Source organism: Ursus arctos, unplaced genomic scaffold (genome assembly GCF_023065955.2).
Source record: "Ursus arctos isolate Adak ecotype North America unplaced genomic scaffold, UrsArc2.0 scaffold_2, whole genome shotgun sequence".
NCBI classification, from domain to species: domain Eukaryota; kingdom Metazoa; phylum Chordata; class Mammalia; order Carnivora; family Ursidae; genus Ursus; species Ursus arctos.
The window spans coordinates 83,778,119-83,796,144 of NW_026622874.1; the positions used below are offsets into that span (position 1 = coordinate 83,778,119).

At 45.9% G+C, this 18,026-nt stretch overlaps 1 protein-coding gene across 2 annotated transcripts in view; it reads left to right on the forward strand.

Moving 5' to 3' along the window:
• Positions 1-18,026, forward strand: part of PRKCB (protein kinase C beta) — a 315,746-nt gene that overhangs the window by 221,760 nt on the left and 75,960 nt on the right. For both annotated transcript variants that reach the window (XM_026515615.4, XM_026515616.4), the window contains exon 9: positions 9,380-9,526. In XM_026515615.4, the coding sequence (XP_026371400.1) occupies positions 9,380-9,526 (147 nt within the window). The remainder of the gene's footprint in view (positions 1-9,379; positions 9,527-18,026) is intronic.

An 18,026-nucleotide genomic window follows, 5' to 3' on the forward strand; every position in this document is an offset into this window, starting at 1 on the left:
TGAATGAAAGAAGTGGACAGAGGATTGCTCTATTTTGGAAGCTGAGTCAACCAGACTTGCTGAGGAATAGAAGCTAGATTTGGATCTATTGGCGGGATGGTGCTATACTTTTAAGAAATGGAATCATTTGTGCTGGTAACTTCATGAAATACCCATGGGTATATCTTCTGAGGATGAAGAGTCCTTGGCCCTGACCTTGGGCTACAGTCTGGCTCTGCTTCTACCTCATCTAAGCCCTTTCCCTTCTGGAGGGGCCAGTAGACCCCATTTTCAGCTGTGTGAGAGTCACAGACACATCCCAGTTTTACACAGAAAATGTTTTAGGGGAAAATGAATTCTTTCATTACATGTGTATTGAGTGATTTTAAAGTAGTTTCATAAGGGAAAACACATTATTTTGTTTGTACAAACTCAATATACTGAGTCTGATGGGAAATCATCAATTCTAGATAAACAGTGATGGCCTTCTTACTCCAAAAAAAATTGTATAAAATAGCTAAAATGAAATAGATTATTATCATTCTTATTCAGCAAATAATCACACAGGCAAATAAAAAAAAACCTGTGACCAGGTAAAGTTCTATGAAAGAGAGGTCCATGTTAACTCTGAGAACATATAAGAGGGGGGACAGGAGGAGAGGGAAGGTGTCATTGAGGCAACAACAGTGCAAGTTAACTGAGTAGAGAGGGGAAAAGAAAATTCCATTCAGAGAGGACCGCATGTGCAAAGGCCCTCTGGTGGGGAGTTCTATAGCAACTATGTGAAACTTAAAGAAGGCCAGTGTGGGTAGAGGAGAGAGAGCGAGCAAAGGGCGAATTCAAGGTAAGGATGGGGAAGTGGCTGGTCATCACAATAGAAGGGCTGTGCCGGCCTTGGCAAGGATTTTGGCCTTTATCCCAAGATCCATGTTAGTCTGTCCCTCAGATTGACAGAAATAGCACTTGAGTATTGACCCTTGTTGTGCCCTCCACAAACACTAGACTGTGGTGATGGGTCTGACCCAGGGGGATATCCCTTCCTGGAAACAAGTGGGATAAACACGTTGGCCATGGGCTTATCGGTCATTTCTCCAGCGAACTTGGTAAGTGAAGGTTATTCCCATAGAGCTGGCTCAAGCCCAGATGAGCTGGTAAGAGGACATCCCACGCAGTGGAGCCAAGAACTGGACACTGTTGATTAGTCCTTCCAGAGAACACCTTCCATCTCTTTCCCTCAACTTTTTGATAGAGCTGTGCCCATTTGCTGCTGCATTAAAAATGTGCCATCATGGGTAAAACAAACAAACAAACAAACAAACAAACAAACAAAACACCACTATTTTCTTGTATAAAATGGCATCTCAGTTTGCAAAATGATTTCTTCCATCCTAGGGCAGCCAGGGTGACATTTCAGGACATCAGGAGAACAGTTCCTACGTGAACATAGCATTTGTGGGGGCCAGTTATTGGCGTGGAATAAAGGACTATTTTATCTGCAAGCAACAAAATGCAGCCGTTTATTTCTAGTGAGAGGCTGCAAACGCTTGTTTATGCCTGAATTATAATTGCTCCATGCTGTAGTTGTTGATTAAAAAAAAATGTTTCCAGCAGACCGAAAATTGTTCTCAGACACACAGAGAAATTTCAGTTGACCTTGAACGTGAGAAATGTAATCCCTGTGCAATAACCAATTAGCACCCAGAATGACTCAGAAATTACTTTCAAGCCTCTTATGTGGAGAAATTCTGAGTGACAGTAAAATCGAGCTGCTGGCATTGGGGTAATAGAATTTCACGGCAGGGCGAGCTTGGTGCGGTGGCTGTCCGTGGTGTATTTCAGAATGTTCGAGTTGGCTCGGTCTGGGGAGCTTTAGCCTGACCACAGGCTTGTCTCTGGGTCAACGAAGGGAAAACTCCAGTTTGGATGGTTCAGAGTGGGTTTTCCGACAGTCTTAGAATTTTCTTACATCATACAATGCTTCCTCTGGGCCATTTATTATTTTAAGTGCTCTGGGAATATTAGCGTATCTAACCCTTGCAGTACCCCTGAATGGTGGCTACTGTTCGCATCCCCGTTTTTCTTTCACGGATGAGGAAACGGACTCCCAGCAAGGTTAAGCAACTTTCTACCATCCCAGAGCTAGCTGCTCATTATCTTGGGTTGAGTTTCCCCAGCAACAGACCATGTAAGGATTCAAGTGCAAGTAGTTTCGTTGGGAGGCGATCCCAGGAAGCGTCATTGCCGAGAGGGGAAAAGGGGGTGTGTATCACGGAGCAGGTTAGCACCGTGGGCAGCTGGGGTTTAAGCATGCTGGAGAACTCTGGGAGTTGACTGTGTGCCTCAGGGGGGTGTCCCCAATTGGGGGGCACGAAACTGCAGTATCATCCAGCAGCTCAACTTCTGTCGCCGGCTGTTGGCTGCTTTCTGGGGAGTTCCCTGGCCAGCACTTGTGGGCCCCGCTTGCTCCTGCAGCCAGGAAGTGAGCCCACAGGTGGAGTTGCAGGTGTGAGTGGTAAGGAGCCCCAGGTGGAGAGAGGAGAGTGCCAGGAGGTCCTGGTGGGACATCTGGGCCTCATCTGTGCACTGAAGCCCTATTCCACTCGGGTGGTTCATGGGCCAGGCTGCTCGGATTTGAATCCAGCTCTGCCACTTTCTTGCTGGGTGACTGTAGGCAAGTTACTTTCTGTCTCTGAGCCTTCGAGTCCCCATCTGTAAAATGGAATCACAGTGCTTCTTAGCTTCTAAGGTTACGTGAAGATCGAATGAGATAATGCATTTAGAACAGCGTCTGGCGCGTCATAGCATTAAAATGTCAGGCCATTGTTGTCATTACCACCTTCCCCCTTGGAATAAATAAAGCTCAGAACATATTCCTTCCAGGCTTTGGAAGGGCCAATTGGGGATTGGGAAGGATGTCTGGGGGCTCCAAGCCTCCTGAGACCTCGCCTCTGCTGCTGGGTACTGGGGGGCCCGTAGGAACCCCTCATAGGACTGGGGTGCCCGTAGGAGCCCCTCTTAATTGCAGAGGAGTCTGTAGCTCAAGCCAGGGCAGGCATTAATCATCCAAAATGCAGCCCTGGAGACTTGCTCCCGAGGTGGCTCTGCCGCCCTCCAGCGCAGTCTGAAAAGAGGCAGGGCTCCTTGCTCAGAAGTGCAGTCTATTTGCTTTCTCTTTGAGCACCAACTTCTAGGGCTCTAAATTGCAGACATAAGAAGGCAACCATTAGTGTATTCCTGTTTCTGAGGACATATCCAACCCAGCAAGATAGAGGATAATTTTAATTTGGGCCTCAATTTTAAAATATTTGCTCTTTGATGGAGTACCTGCTAGGCCTGAGGCTCGTGGGGATCAGGGGACTTTCAGAGGGACACAGGATGGGCTTCTTGTCCTCCAAAGGTTCACTGTGTAGGGGTAACAAACCCAAATGTTTTTAGGATCCAGGCAGATAACAAGGAGGGGAAAAAGCTTGGTGTCAGACAAGGTGCAGTGGGGACTGTGGTAAACTTGGGAAGTCCAAGTTCAAAGCCTCAGCCTGGTCATGTTCTGGTGGGAGCCCCTTCCTGGTTCCTAGACAGCTCTCTTCTCACTGTGTCTTCACTCGGCGGAAGAGCTGAGGGACCTCTCTGGGGCCTCTTTTATGAGGGCACTGATCCCACTCATGGGGGCTCCACCCTCATGACCTAATCGCCTCCCAAAGGTCCCATCTCCTAATGCCATCATGGATTTTAACATGTGAATTTTGGAGGGGAGGACACAAACACTATAGCCTAGTGGGGGGACACAAACACTATAGCTTTGATGGGGACCCAGACATTATAGGTCTATGGCCTATACCTATGAGAAAAGGCACAGAAGCAAATTGAGCTGGGGAGTAGAAAGAGGCTCGTTGGTCCCGAATTCAGAGGAGAGAAGGTTGCTTACAGGACAGAGGGATGAAACTGGTGGCCACTTGCTGCTCCTTGAAGGACAGGAAAAAAAATTTCCACAAAGCAAAGTCAAATGGAGAAACTGGGAAGTTGGAGCCCCTTACTCATGCTTCACCAGCAGGCTGTACTAGGACCTGGGGTGTCCCCCTGAGGGCCAGGATGCAGGCTGGGGACCAGGGGATGGTCAGGATTTCGATCCTCACAGGTTGGAGAATGCATTGTGTTAATCAGGTGGGTCCTGAGTCATGATTCAATGAAGGTGGGAGACGTGGTCCTAAAGCAGGGAAGACAGTAGGGTGGGGAGAAAGGAGGGAATGTGTTTGACAGCCTGGACAAAACTCGGGGGCTGGAATGTGAGGATTTGGAATGGTGGCCCAAATAGATTTAGGGCCAAGATATGGCCCCAAAAAAGGCCATACAACTTCTGTCTTAGGCGCTTTGCTTCTTTACCATCTACCCGACGAGCTCACGTTTTAACCACTGGCTCTATGCCTGTAACCCCCAAACCTCTGTCTCCAGCTCAGATACCATTTCTCAGTCTAAAACCCATATAGGCCATTGCTTTCTGGGTGTGGATACTCGGCTCTCCCAGAGACACTCGAATCTCAATGTATCTTCCCACAAAACAACTTGACCATGTGTGTTCACAGCAGCTTTGTTAATAGCCCCAAAGTGGAAAGGACACAAATGCCCATAAAGAAGAGAATGGATAAACATAAACAGTGAGCGCTGCTCAGCAAGACAAAGGGGCAAGCTCCTGATTCATGCCAGAGCATGGGTGAATTTTGGGTGAATTTCAGGAACACTCTGATGAGCAAAAGCAGCCAGATGCAAAGACTACTCATTCCCTAAAGGGAAGCCTGTCAGACTTTCACATATCTTCACCAAATGTGTGGGTTTCCCACACCAAGAAATTCTCCAGTCCTCCGTGGTCACCAGCTGGGTGTCCTACAATTTAATTCACAGACGACACCTGCAGTTAGAGCAGACCCCACAGGTGAAGGCCTCAGTCCCACGAGGCTGCCCTCACTTTATACTCCAGTCACAAATGGTGGGTTCCTGGGTCACCCACACTTCTGTCTGACTTGCTACCAGTCAGGGGTTCCCACTATACCTCCTTCTCAGATTTGATAATTTGCTAGAATGGCTCTCAGAACTCACCACACTTATTTCTATGAACTGGTTTATTGTATAGAAGGGATATGATAAAAGATACAGATGAACCGCCAGATGAGGACATATATAGGGTAAGGTCTGAGAGGAGTGCAGGAGCTTCTGTCCCCCACGGGTTTGGGATTCCCCATTCTGGAAGCTCTCCAAACTCCATAGTTCAGGGATTTTTATGGAGGCTTCATCATGGGAGGCATGATCGATTATAAACTCAAGTTCCAGCCCTGGGATGGGGCTGAAAGTAACAAGCTTCCTATCATGATTTGGTCTGTCCGGTGACCATCCCCCATCCAGGAGCCCACCAAGAGCCTCCTCACTAGAACAAAAGATGCTCCGATCAGGAAATTGCACGAGTTTTAGGAGCTTTGCATCAGGAACCAAGAGCAGAGACCAGATACATACTCCTTATTATGTCACACTCTGTGATTCCATTTAATGAGTTCAAGAACAAACGAACCTGACTTACAATAGGAATAGAAATCAGAACAGACACTGTGTTCGTGGGAGGCAGGATTGGCTGGGAAGGGGCACAGAGAACTTTCTGAGGGTGATGGAACTGTTTTCTCTCTTGATTGGGGTTTGGGTTCATGGGTGTATGCATTTGTCCAAACTCATAGAACTATCTGCTTGAAATTGTATACATTTCAGTGTATCCACTGTAATTTTTATTTTTATATATTTTTAAAGATTTATTTATTTATATTTACTTATTTGAGAGGGAGAGAGATTGAGTGGGGGGAGGGGCAGAGGGAGAAGGAGAGAGAATCCCAAGCAGACTTCAGGCTGAGCACGGAGCCCGACATGGGGCTCGATCTTATGACCCTAAGATCATGACCTGAGCTGAGATCAAGAGTCAGATGCTTAACTGACTGAACCTCCCAGGCGCCCCTCCACTGTAATTTACAAAACATTAATTACAAGAAGAAGAAAAATGGTGGGCGCTTTGTCAGCAGCACAAATGGGATGACGACGATGAACACAGAGTTCCTGAGGGAGAAATAAACTTCGCATGTAAGGCACTGTGGGGAGGGCGGAGGCTCAGCACGCCCCAAGTCAGGTTCCTTCCACCCTCTTGCCCACACCTACAAATCTGCCCTTCCTCCGCTCCTCCTCTTAGTGGAAATTGCCACCATCCTGTCCTCCAGGTGCTCAGCACAGAAGCCAAGGACTTGTCCTTCATCCCTTAGCCCCCCTCTCCCAGGCTGCCCCCAGCTCTGCTGAGTCCACCTCCAAATCCATCCACTTTGTTCCATCTGCACTGCAGACATCCCCGAGGTTGGGCCCTGCCCTCTCGCACCTTGATGACTGTGGTCATTTTTTCTAGTGGTTCCGAAATTCACTTCCTTCCAACGGGTCTCTTCGCTGGACCCAGGGTGATCTTCTTTTTTTTTTTTTTTTTAAGATTTTATTTATTTATTTGACAGAGATAGAGACAGCGAGAGAGGGAACACAAGCAGGGGGAGTGGGAGAGGAAGAAGCAGGCTCCCAGCGGAGGAGCCTGATGTGGGGCTCGATCCCATAACGCCGGGATCACGCTCTGAGCCGAAGGCAGACACTTAACAACTGAGCCACCCAGGTGCCTCCCAGGGTGATCTTCTAAATGGAATATGATCATACCATGGCCTCCTTAAAGCCGTGGGTTTTTTTTTTTTTTTTTAAGATTTATTTATCTGAGAGGGGGCAGTCAGAGAGGGAGAGAGAATCTCAAGCAGACTCCTTGCTGAGCTCAGAGCCCAGCACAGGGCTCGATCTCATGACCCCGAGATCATGATCTGAGCTGAAACTAAAGAATCGGAGCTTAACTGACTGCACCACCCAGGGACCCCCATCTTAAAGCCTTTCAGGCTCAGAATCAGCTCTGACTTCTTAACGGGGTTCACCTGGTCCTCCTCGCCTTTGGGCTGCATCCCGTGCCGCATCTGTCTTGCATTCTGTGCTCTGGCCAGACTAGACGGTGTTTGCTTCTTCGAATGTGTCTTGCTCTCCGCTCCATAAACACTGTTTCTGCTGAGGACATCAGGTTGTGGACCTGGATAACTCTCCCGAAGGGGGAGGCCCCAGTCCCTGCTACAGCGCACATTCTCTCAACAGCCATGGCTGTTTTTCTTCCCAATTGATCCCTGGTGTCTAGAGCGTCACCAGGCCCGTAGCCGGCACGCCATGAGTATTTTTTTTTAATGAATGACTCTCCCGATATTCAAAACCCTGAAAAAAATGTTTGGTGCCTCTTTATCTTTAAAAGACAACCGAATAGGGGCACCTGGGTGGCTCAATCGGTCGAGTGTCTGACTCTTGGTTTCAGCTCAGGCCATGATCTCGGGGTCCTGAAATTGAGCCCCGTGTTGGGCTCCTTGTTCAGCGTGGAGTCTGCTTCTCCCTCTCTCTCTGCTCCTCCTCCCCCCACCTTTCTCTGTCTCTGGAATAAATAAATAAAATCCTTTTTAAAAAAAGACAACTTAATAATAGGACAACTATAATAGTTGCCATTCATTGAGCACTTACTTTGTGCTGGGAATGGTGCTAATAACCCCAAGATACATTCTGTCAGTGTCCTGATCTCCATTTGCTTGAAAGGGTTTAGAAAGGTTCATTCACTGAAGACAAGTAAGTGCCTAGTCTGTGCTGGGTACCACTCTAGACACCAGGGAAAGGAGAAGAAGAGACAAAATCCTTGACCTCATGGAGCTCATGTTCTAGTGTGAGGACAAAGACGAGAAATTAAGAAACAAGTAAATACGGGTTTGTAGGATGGCGATAAGGGATATGGAGAAAAGTAAATAAGGGGAATGAAGATTGCTGAGAGCTTGTGCATGTTGGTGTTGGGAAAGACTGTCTTTTTTTTTTTTTTTCTTTTTCAAGATTTTATTTTTTTGAGAAGAGCAGGGAGAGGAGCAGAGGGAGAGGGACAAGCAGACTCTGCACTAACTTCAGAGCCCAACAATGGGGCACAATCCCACAGCCCTGAGGTCATGACCTGAGCCAAAAGCAGTCTGATGCTTAACCAGCCAAGCCACCCAGGTGCCCCAGGAAAGGCTGTCTTATCCGAAGTGAGGAAGCTCTGGGAAAGAACTCTAGGCACAGGGGACAGCAAGTGCAAAGGCCCAGGGGTAAGGGCGTGTTTGGTGCTTTCAGAGAGCAGCAATGAGGCCAGGCTGATGAAAGGAGAAGAGGCCCAAAAATCAGAGACAGTACAGAGGGACCGGGACATCTCTGGCCTTTGGCCTTTTCTCTGAGAGAGATGCTGAAGTTTGGGATGTCTGGGTGGAAGAGCGTCCGGAGCGGATGACTAACTCAGGATCACGTCACTTATCCATGCCAGAGTCAAGATTCTAGCCCTAGAGGCGACTCCAGGAACAAAGTCCTGGTGGCTGCAGCTCTCACTGCTGACCTCCTCTTCTCTCCTCTTTGCAGAGAATCTGCTGCCATTCTGAGTTACTGTTCTGCAGCTCACAGCAGCAAGACCCTCCCCCACTGCACTGAGGACCAACATGGGCCTCATCCATCCGCTTATCCACATAGCGGGAAACCGTGTTGTTAGGGAAGTTGCAGAGATAGAGTCCACGCCTTCACAGAGCTTGCAGTGTGTTGGGGAAAACAAGTGAACAGTTACCATCCAATATAAATGGAAAGTGAGATGGATGAAGGAAGCAAATAGGGACACATAATCCAGTCAATCAAGGAAGGCTTCCCTGAGGAAGTGAAAATGTGAAGCAGGGGGATCTTGGTTGGCAAGGAGGAGGCAATAGCCATCCCTCAAAGCAGCAAGAACAGGTGCAAAGACCCTGAGATGGGACGTGAAAGGAGAATGAATCTGGGTTACAGAGAAGGGTCCAAGAAGTGAGGAGGTTGGAGAACCTGATCATACTGGGCCATGTAGACCAGTGAAGGTCACAACTGAAGCATTTTAAGCAGGTGGTGACTTGGTTGGGTATGAAGAAGCGGAAGCTCAAAATGGTTGCATGAAAAGCCCAGTGAAGGGGAAACCAAGGTGGGCTGTTCAGTGCAACATGGTGACAGGTGGTAGTGGTGAAGATGAAAGGCAGGTGAATTCTAGAGATAACGAGGAGGAGGAAAGGACTCTTCCCCTTGGTGGTTGAGGCATGATGGATAAAAGAGAAACCGCAGTGTCAAGCATGGCTCCCAGGTTTCGGGCTTGCAGAGCGGTCATTGGCCATGCTTTTCATTGAGATGCAGGCAGGGGGAGGGGCGAGCCGCAGGAGCCACAGCTCATGGCAGATACCTTGGCTTCCTCCAAGGGCATCCTTAAACCCTAATGATGTTTTCTGTGTGCTTCCTCTGCCAGAGGGCCAAGATCAGTCAGGGGACCAAGGCTCCAGAAGAAAAGACGACCAACACCATATCCAAACTTGACAACAACGGGAACAGAGACCGAATGAAACTGACCGATTTTAACTTCCTGATGGTGCTCGGGAAAGGAAGCTTTGGCAAGGTAGGTATGGCATGGGGGCTGCACCCACTCCAAGAGGACAGGTAACAAGGCAGGCACATTTGCTGTTCGTATGGGGCTTACATTCCAGCGAGGAAGAGAGTGAAAAGGAAGTAGACACTACACTACAGTTTGTAATGAAAACCATGAAGAAAATGAATAGTGTGCTGTGAGCCACAAACAAATCAAGAGGGGACCCACTTAGACCGTTAGAGGAGGTGAGCCCTGAACTAGCTATCCATTCCAAGAGCTAGGAATGAATGTTGCCAGCAGAGAGAGTAGCAAGTGCAAAGGTCCTGAGGAAGAGAAGGGCTTGGTACCTTCTAGGGACCATCAGAGGGTGTTGGGGCCAAAATGTCATGAGCATGGCAAGGTCGTAGGACATGAGATTGCAGAGATGAGCAGGGGCCTGATGCTGCAAAACCTTGTAAGCTGTGATGAAAAGTTTGGATTTTATCCTCAGTGCAGTGGGGAGCCATCGAAAGTTTCTAAGCAGAGAAGTGACACGATCCGATGTGCTTTTCCTAAAAGATCGCTTTTGCAGCCAAGAAAGGAAACCATTCCTTTCAGACAGCAACGGTGTTGAAGGATGACCCAGGGACTCGTGGAGTGGTTCTGGGTGCTTTTATAGATACTAGGAGATACCGAAGTCGAGATTGTGTTATAAGTATTCCTGAGTTGTTTAGTGTTGTTTTGAGTCTTTTAATCCCTTCGTGTGCCACAAATATGTCTCGTATAAATCTCATACCATGAATTCAGGTGTGCAAAAAATATAAATTTCTTCTCCATCTCTATAGCCCAAGTCCCCAGTCTGGGACTTTTTCTGGAGTTGCTCTTCCCTGCCCCCTCCCCAGCCATGTGAAACCCATTCACGAATCCTAACAGATCCTTCACCAAAGCATGCCACGCATTTACTACCTTCTGTGTCATCACGAATGCAGCCCTAATCTAAACCCCGCATACCCCCTGGGCCCCTGCAGAATATCCTAACTGACTTACCTGCTTCACTCTTGTTACCTGTAATCAGTACTCGTTCCATTTAGCAGCGCTAGTCATTTTGTCAAAGTTACATTAGGTCAAGGCACTCCCCTGATTAAAACTCCCCAGTGACTTCCCATCACATCGGAATAAATTTCGTACTTCGTTCTTGGCTTACATTGCTCTTTACAATCTGATCCCGGTTCTCTGCCTGGCAACTTCGTTTGCTTGCCCCTGTCACCCACAGTATTCTGGCCATGGTGGTCCTTGGGTTTTTGAAACATTCAAAGCTCCTTCCTCTCTTAGAGCTTTTGCGATGCTGTTCGCTTTATTCTTTGCTTGGCTGACTCCTTGTAATTCCCATCGCAATCTAGACAACATCTCTTCTGAGAAGCCTTCCCTAACCACGTCCTCGGCCATGCATTCGTTCCCCATTATATTCTGCTCTCTCATAGTGGCCATCACCAGATGGTATCCTTTTTGTTTGTTTATTGGTTTGTCTCTCTTCTAAGAGCTGAGCGCTGCAAGAAGAGGACCTTCTCTGTCCTGTTCACCACTGTACTTCCAGTGCCTATGGGTTGAATCCATTCAGGGCCTGGACAAGAAGGCATGGATTTTCTCAGTCTGTGGGTCACAAGGTCATCTGCTGAGATGGAATAAGGGATCTGAATGGTGGCGCAGAGTTTGCAGAGCTTGGACATGAAATGGGAATGACAGTAGGAAAACACAGTAAGATTACTGAGAAGCTCTCTAAAGTCAGTGATGGAAATGGTCCATGCCTCTGTGTGATTTTTGCCAGCACCTGTGAGCAGCTGGGTGTGGACATGGAGAAGTGGGTGGCAGATTTGACTTAAGGGGGAGATTAGCAGGGTCAGTGAGCCAGAAAGTTAGTAAGAGAGTTAAGGATTCTGGGAAGAGAGAGATGCCCATTGCAGATCCAACAGAACCTGCGTTTAGTGGGTGCTCAGTAAAAATGTATTGGATGAATGAATAAAAATGTCGTCTAGACCAGGCTGGAAAGGAAGTCAGAGCAGGAAGAGGGTCATAACCTTGGGCGGGAAAGAAGGAGTCTAGAAGCCTAGGGATGAAAAAAACAAATGGGTGAGGTCAAGAGATTTAAAGTGCTAGGAAGACCAGGGGCACTTAGATTCCAAAGATGGGTGGGTTGCCTTGATGATAAGGATGGATGTGGCCTAAAGGAAGAAGGGGTTCTAATAATGTGGGCCAGTTGGGGAGTTTGTAGGAATTAAATTATAATTTTAATAAGTGATGTATTCATATGGTTCGTAATTAAAATTGTATGGAAAGGATAAACATTGAGACACCTGCTCCCACCCAAGTCCACACCTTTCTGTGCCTGGTCACTGCTACTGCCCTCCAGAGGCAAACATTGTGTTCATCTAATTTGCATGTTTCCCATTCCCATGTGCTAATTTAACACATATAAATATGCATTTTTATTGTTGTCCTTGTTATTGCAGGGGTTCACATCCTCTAACACGTAGTTCTGCACCTTTCCGGTCACTTCGCAATATAGGTTGGAGAGTTTTTGATTGAGGAATGGAAGTGCCAGTAGGCATTATGGAAAAGATCAGGATTGGGGAGGTGGGTGGAGAAGTGGGAGAATGGGTCATCGGGGAACAGTGAGGAAATGAGAGCAAATAGATCATATGTTTCCATGGAAACCGCTACAATAATTGAGATTTCTATTCCAGGCTGGGGATATGGCCTCAAACAAATCACAGATGAGAACAACAGTATGTCATGAGAGCCAGACAGAATCACAAAAAAACCTCGATGGTCCTTTAAAACAGAGTGTAATCCTTTGCAACTCCAGTGTTGCCCACCGTGGTTTTAAATTAATGTGGTTTTTATATTTGAATGCCTACGTTAAACATCCAGCCGTCTTGCCAGGTATAGAGATTGACCCATTTAAACAGCACACCACAGCACAGTAGTGGCCCTCCTCCTTCCAAAGAGGGGAGAGATTGGTCTTTGGGGTGATGCCTTCACCCCCTCCTCCCGCAGGTCCACTGGATCAGATCTGGCCCAGAAAAATGTGCTCTTAAGCACCACCATCATTTGTGGGGTGACTAGGGAGTGACACATGCCTTTTGCTAAGACCTGTGGAAATAAAACAAGGCAAAGCAGGCATGAAGACAGTTGAGTTCCAAATGAGTAAGCCCCGTTTCAAAAACTCTGAAATGAAGGAAAATTTGGAGAGTTTACTTGCCTGGCCAGGTGGGAATGTTTACCTGGAAGGGTTATCTTGTCAGAGCATAGCTTCTTGGCATGCCTGGCTTACTTATAGATGCCTTCTAGAACTTTTGTAACAGAGCATTCAAATGTATTGGTCATTGATTATTTAATGTTTTTCTTTCTAGTTTTATCCTTCGTGCTCTATTTTATTTATTTATGTTTCATTCATTCATTCATTCATTCACTCACTCACTCATTTATTCTTACTGAGGTCTAACTGCCATATAACATTAGTTCCAGGTATACAACATAATGATTCAATATTCGTATATATTGTGAAATGATCACCACAAAGTCTGGTCAACATTGGTCCCCATCCAGGTTATAATTCTTTTTTCTTATGATGAGTTGCACCCTCTGTTTTTAATGATCCCTTGAATCTTTGTCTTCAGCTTTACCAACCACTACACTTTTCAAGAATTCAACCTCTGTGGTTTTCAAGGGATTACTGGAGGTAGACTTATGCTCCAAATATATAAATTGGGCAGCTACGTTCTGCCTGGTTTGATTGCATGAGTAGACCCTGTAAGGTAAACTCAGCAAGTACCTGATAAAGTATGTACAGAGCATGAATACAGCTCTCTACATCATAAACCTGATTCTTCTAATCCGAAAATGCTGCCACAGTAAACATGTAATTAATGCTAGTATTGCCTGTCTTCTGAGACTTCAGATGTGCTTGTGATTTATATGACCCAACCCTTTTTTAAAAGTTATGCCAAGAAATTTGAATGGAGCGCTCTTATTCTTTTATATGCCTGACTCTTGCCTATGGAAGGTCCTATGCTAATGGGGTGGGGAGCAAGGGGAGGCAGGTATCTGCTGTGGTGGACATAGATCTAACATAAAGAAGTCCAAATCCAACAACACAAAAGTCTACGTAAAAGCTCTGTCATGGAAGATGATTGGTAATAGAAAAAAAAATGAAAATGGTCCAAATGTTCGTCAATAATGTGAAAGTTCAATGTCTAACGGTATATCCATGATATATTCAAAAGAATGAGGTCTCTCTTATCTCTGTCTGTCTGCTTGTCTGTCATCATGGAAGGATGTCCATGACACAATATCAATTAAAACAGAAGCAAATCATAGAGCACTATGATCAGTAATATGAAATATACATAGAATAATTCTTTTCATATAATATATTCCTGGTCCCTACTCTCACTGAACTTTTCTCCCAATATTTTATTGTGAAAAAAATTGTGAATACAGAAAAGTTGAAAGAATTACACAGTGAATATCCATAATACCCACTGCCTAGATTCTACAATTAGCATTTGCCTGGTTCTGCTTTATCACACATCTGTCCCTCTGTGTGACTCTCTGTCAACCCATTTTTTAAAAGGTTTTATTTATTTATTTGAGAGAGAGAGCATGAGCATGAGCAGGGGGGAGGGGCAGAAGGAGAGGGACAAGCATTCCCTGTTGAGTGGGGAGCCCAACGCAGGGCTCAATCCAAGGACCCTGAGTACATGGCCTGAGCTGAAGTCAGACCCTTAACTGACTGAGCCACCCAAGCACCCCATTATCAAGTCATTTTTAATGCATTTCAAAGCAACTTGCAGACACTGATACGCTTTACCCCTAAATGCTTCCGCATAAATATCATTTAGCCAATTCAATATTTGGTTTTGGTAATTTTTAAGGTAAAATTTACCTACAACAAAATGTACAGAGCAATGTATCATTCTATGAGTTTTTGAAAAATGCATACTTTAAAATGCAGTGGGAATATAAACATTAGTCAAGAAATCACACTAATAGATATTAACATGCAACTGTGGTGTTTGACGTGTGCTGTGAGAGCCTGCAGGGGTGGGCTTGGCGCTAGCTGGAAGTCAGCAAAGGCTTCCATGAGAAAGTGGCTCTTGGGCTGTACCTGAAGGATGAGTTAAGTTAGCTTTGCATCATGGAAGTGGGCAAGTCCATGAAATCTCAGAAGGTCTCCTCTTCCTGACCCCGTCCTCGAGCCAGGCTTGGTTGATCTGTGTGATGGCCAGGGTGCCTAAGCTCCTTTAATAGTTAGGGTAGATTCACCTGCCATAACAAGTAGACCCCCAAATGTACACTGGTGCTGACACTATGGAAGCTTAATTTTCATTCATGTGATAGTCTGAGATGGGTGTTCCTGACCTCACCCACTCTCTCCATATGGTGGTTAAGGGACCCAGGTTCCTTCCATCTTCTATGACTCCATTAATCTCTACTGCCTTGTTTTTGTCTACATTCCGAGGGCGGAGGGGGAGAAGTATGGAGGAGGTACAAGCTGCTTCTTAAAAGTCTTGCTTTGGAAGTGACACCCATCACTTCTGCCTACACTCTATTAGGGAGAATTTAGTCACATGGCCATGCCTCAGTGCAAGGGAGGCTGGGAGAACAATTTTGGTGGAAAATCTAGTAGCATCAGCCACACTCCGTACTTTTCAGCTCTGGATGGAATTTTTCTTGGGGACACAAAAGACCTGCTGACTTTTGCCCTCAGAACTCCCAGGTGATCATGCTCCACAAACAAAACACTTCAAACTCCTCTTCTTGGTGACGTTTCCTTGTGTTCAAGTCATGGAACATGCCAGGTGTTAGTGCTGCTTTTCCTGAAGCATAGCATAAGCCAGGAATAAATCAAGTAGGAAGAAGTCAGCAGCTTATAAAATTAAAAGGAAAAAGCAGAAAGTCCTTAGAAACTGGGTGCCCAGGTATAGCACTTAAGTCTTGAAAAAGTCCCATCCAGGTCTGTTGCTCTGTGTGTATCTAAGAAAGTTTAAAATAAAAAACTGAGAGGTGAGACACCATTCAGCCTCCTCTCCAAGTGCTTGACTTTCCTGGAATAATGCCCAGGAGGCTGGTGACGTTAGTGCCCGAGTGTCACTATGGAGGCTACTTGAGGGTTAGGAAGTGGCCCCTTTCAATAAGGTACCCCTAGAGATTTTGAATGTTCGTGTCACTGTCCAAGGTGCTGATGTCCGTCCCTTTAGCTCAAAATTCAGAGCATACAACAGGGTTGAATATAGCCTTACCCAAGTTTCCCAAATATTCGTTTATTCATGCATGTGTTTGTTTGTTTGTTTGTTTGTTTATTTATTTATTTATTTATTTATTTATTTATTTATTTTTGCCCGGTACATACCTCCTTACTATCTTAAATATTTTTCTTTATTTTTTTTTCTAAAGATTTTATTTATTTATTTAACAGAGATAGAGACAGCCAGCGAGAGAGGGAACACAAGCAGGGGGAGTGGGAGAGGAAGAAGCAGGCTCCTAGCGGAGGAGCCTGATGTGGGGCTCGATCCCATAACGCCGGGATCACGCCCTGAGCCGAAGGCAGACGCTTAACCGCTGTGCCACCCAGGCGCCCCTAAATATTTTTCTTTAAATGGATTTAATTAACTTCTTTTTCTTCTCTTAACATTGCCCTAAAAAAGAATATATATAAAATCACAGGCTTGATCTACCACTTGTATATTTATTTTAATACCGTTTTAGGAGAATTTATTAAAAGAAGATTGCTTTTGTCCTTATACTGCTGATGGTGCAAGTGCCCCGTTTTGTGAAAAACTGTCTTAAAGATCTTATGTTCACACAAGAATTTGGCACTTCAATTACTATTGTTGGTTTTTTTTTTTTTAAGAGCATGAGTTCTTTTGCTTCTTTCTTCTGTGCATATCTGGAAGGTACAGAAAGTGTCTGATCTTCCCTGTCCTGCCCATCCTTTCCTTTAGATGAGAAGCATGCTCAACATTTCCTGTATCCTTAAAAATCTTTCCTGTGATCTTGACCCTCCCTTCTCCATCCTTTCCTCACTGAATATATCCAGAGACTGAAACTACCCTTTTGAGATTTGCTGCCTCCACTTCCTCCCCACCCACACCATATCCTTTTGCACTATGACTTCTACCCTCAGCAAATTCTGAAACACAGGTCTCCCAGTTTTTATCAGTGATCTCCTGGCTCCTTCGTCTCCAGATCTGAGCACAAGGCATGGTGGCTACTTATGACAGCAGAGGGCAGACATGAGGGAAAGGAACTGGGACTGAGATTGGAACCCACGCCCCACCCCCAGGAGATGTTCTCACTTTTATAAACTGCTCACCAACAGGTGTAATTAAGGATTCATTCATTTGGACAAGTATTTATTGAGCAGCTACTATGTGCCAGGCACTCTTGTAGGTGCAGAGGAAATGGCTGTGAACAAAACAGACAAAAGTATCTGCCTTCATGGAACATCTGTTTCAATAGTGGTGGTGATGATGGTGATGACCGCCTAACATTTGAGTCCTTACTATACACCAGGCTCTGTGGTAAGAGCTTCTGTGTATTGACTCATACTTCCGTTTTAGTGTAGTCGCTATTATCCCCATTTTATAGATGAGGAAATGACAGACGAGACGTTAAAAGAACTTGATAAAGTCACACGGGTGGTCAGTGGCATTTGACAGACCGGGTTTGATTTAGATACGTGTGCTCTTGATTGCTTGATACTTAACACCTGCATTCCTGGTCCCATCAGTGGTCACCTCGCCAGATCATGGACGTGTTCTAAGAGATTAACAGTTTTCCCTCTAATTTTCTCATTTGCCCCCTCTCTTCTTTTTCCCTCTGAGTGTAAGCAGAGTTTACATGCCTTGGTTTTACTCTGAGCCTCTGCCATTAGGCAAAGCGCATGCCCATACTGACAGAAGGCTCCAGATTGCCTGCTCTCCCCCATCACTGTGCCCGTCAATCCCCTATCCATGTGCAGATGCTCATGGGACCTTTGAGCCATCACAGGGATTCCAGAAAAGGCTCATGATAATGGACTCCCCCTTCCAGCCCTGCCTTTCTCCCCATTCTGTGGACCTCGCTGATGGGATCCTCCAAGCCAGGGGAGGCATCTCTCGTGCATGTGGTAACTTCTCAGCTGGTTCTTTTTCAGCCCTTGACCTCCATTTCTCCTAACCTGCACCCAGTCTTTCACCCCTCCTCCCTCTCCAATTCCGCACACCCCTTCCCCGTTGTCTCTAACTTTGATGGAGCTCATGGGAATTGCCTGGGACCATGCTATGGATTTACATGCATTACATCATATGAATTCTCACCTCAATCCTGCAAGGTATGTAGGGTACTGACATTAACCCTATTATACTTACATGGACATTGTAAGTCACAGAGGCCGAATAGCCACAGTGGAAGGAGGCAGGACCAGGACTTGAAAGTAGGTTTTGGGATTCCTGTTGCATCTTTCCATCTTGGACAGCATTTGTCTCTGCTTTGGGTTCGCTTATCTCCA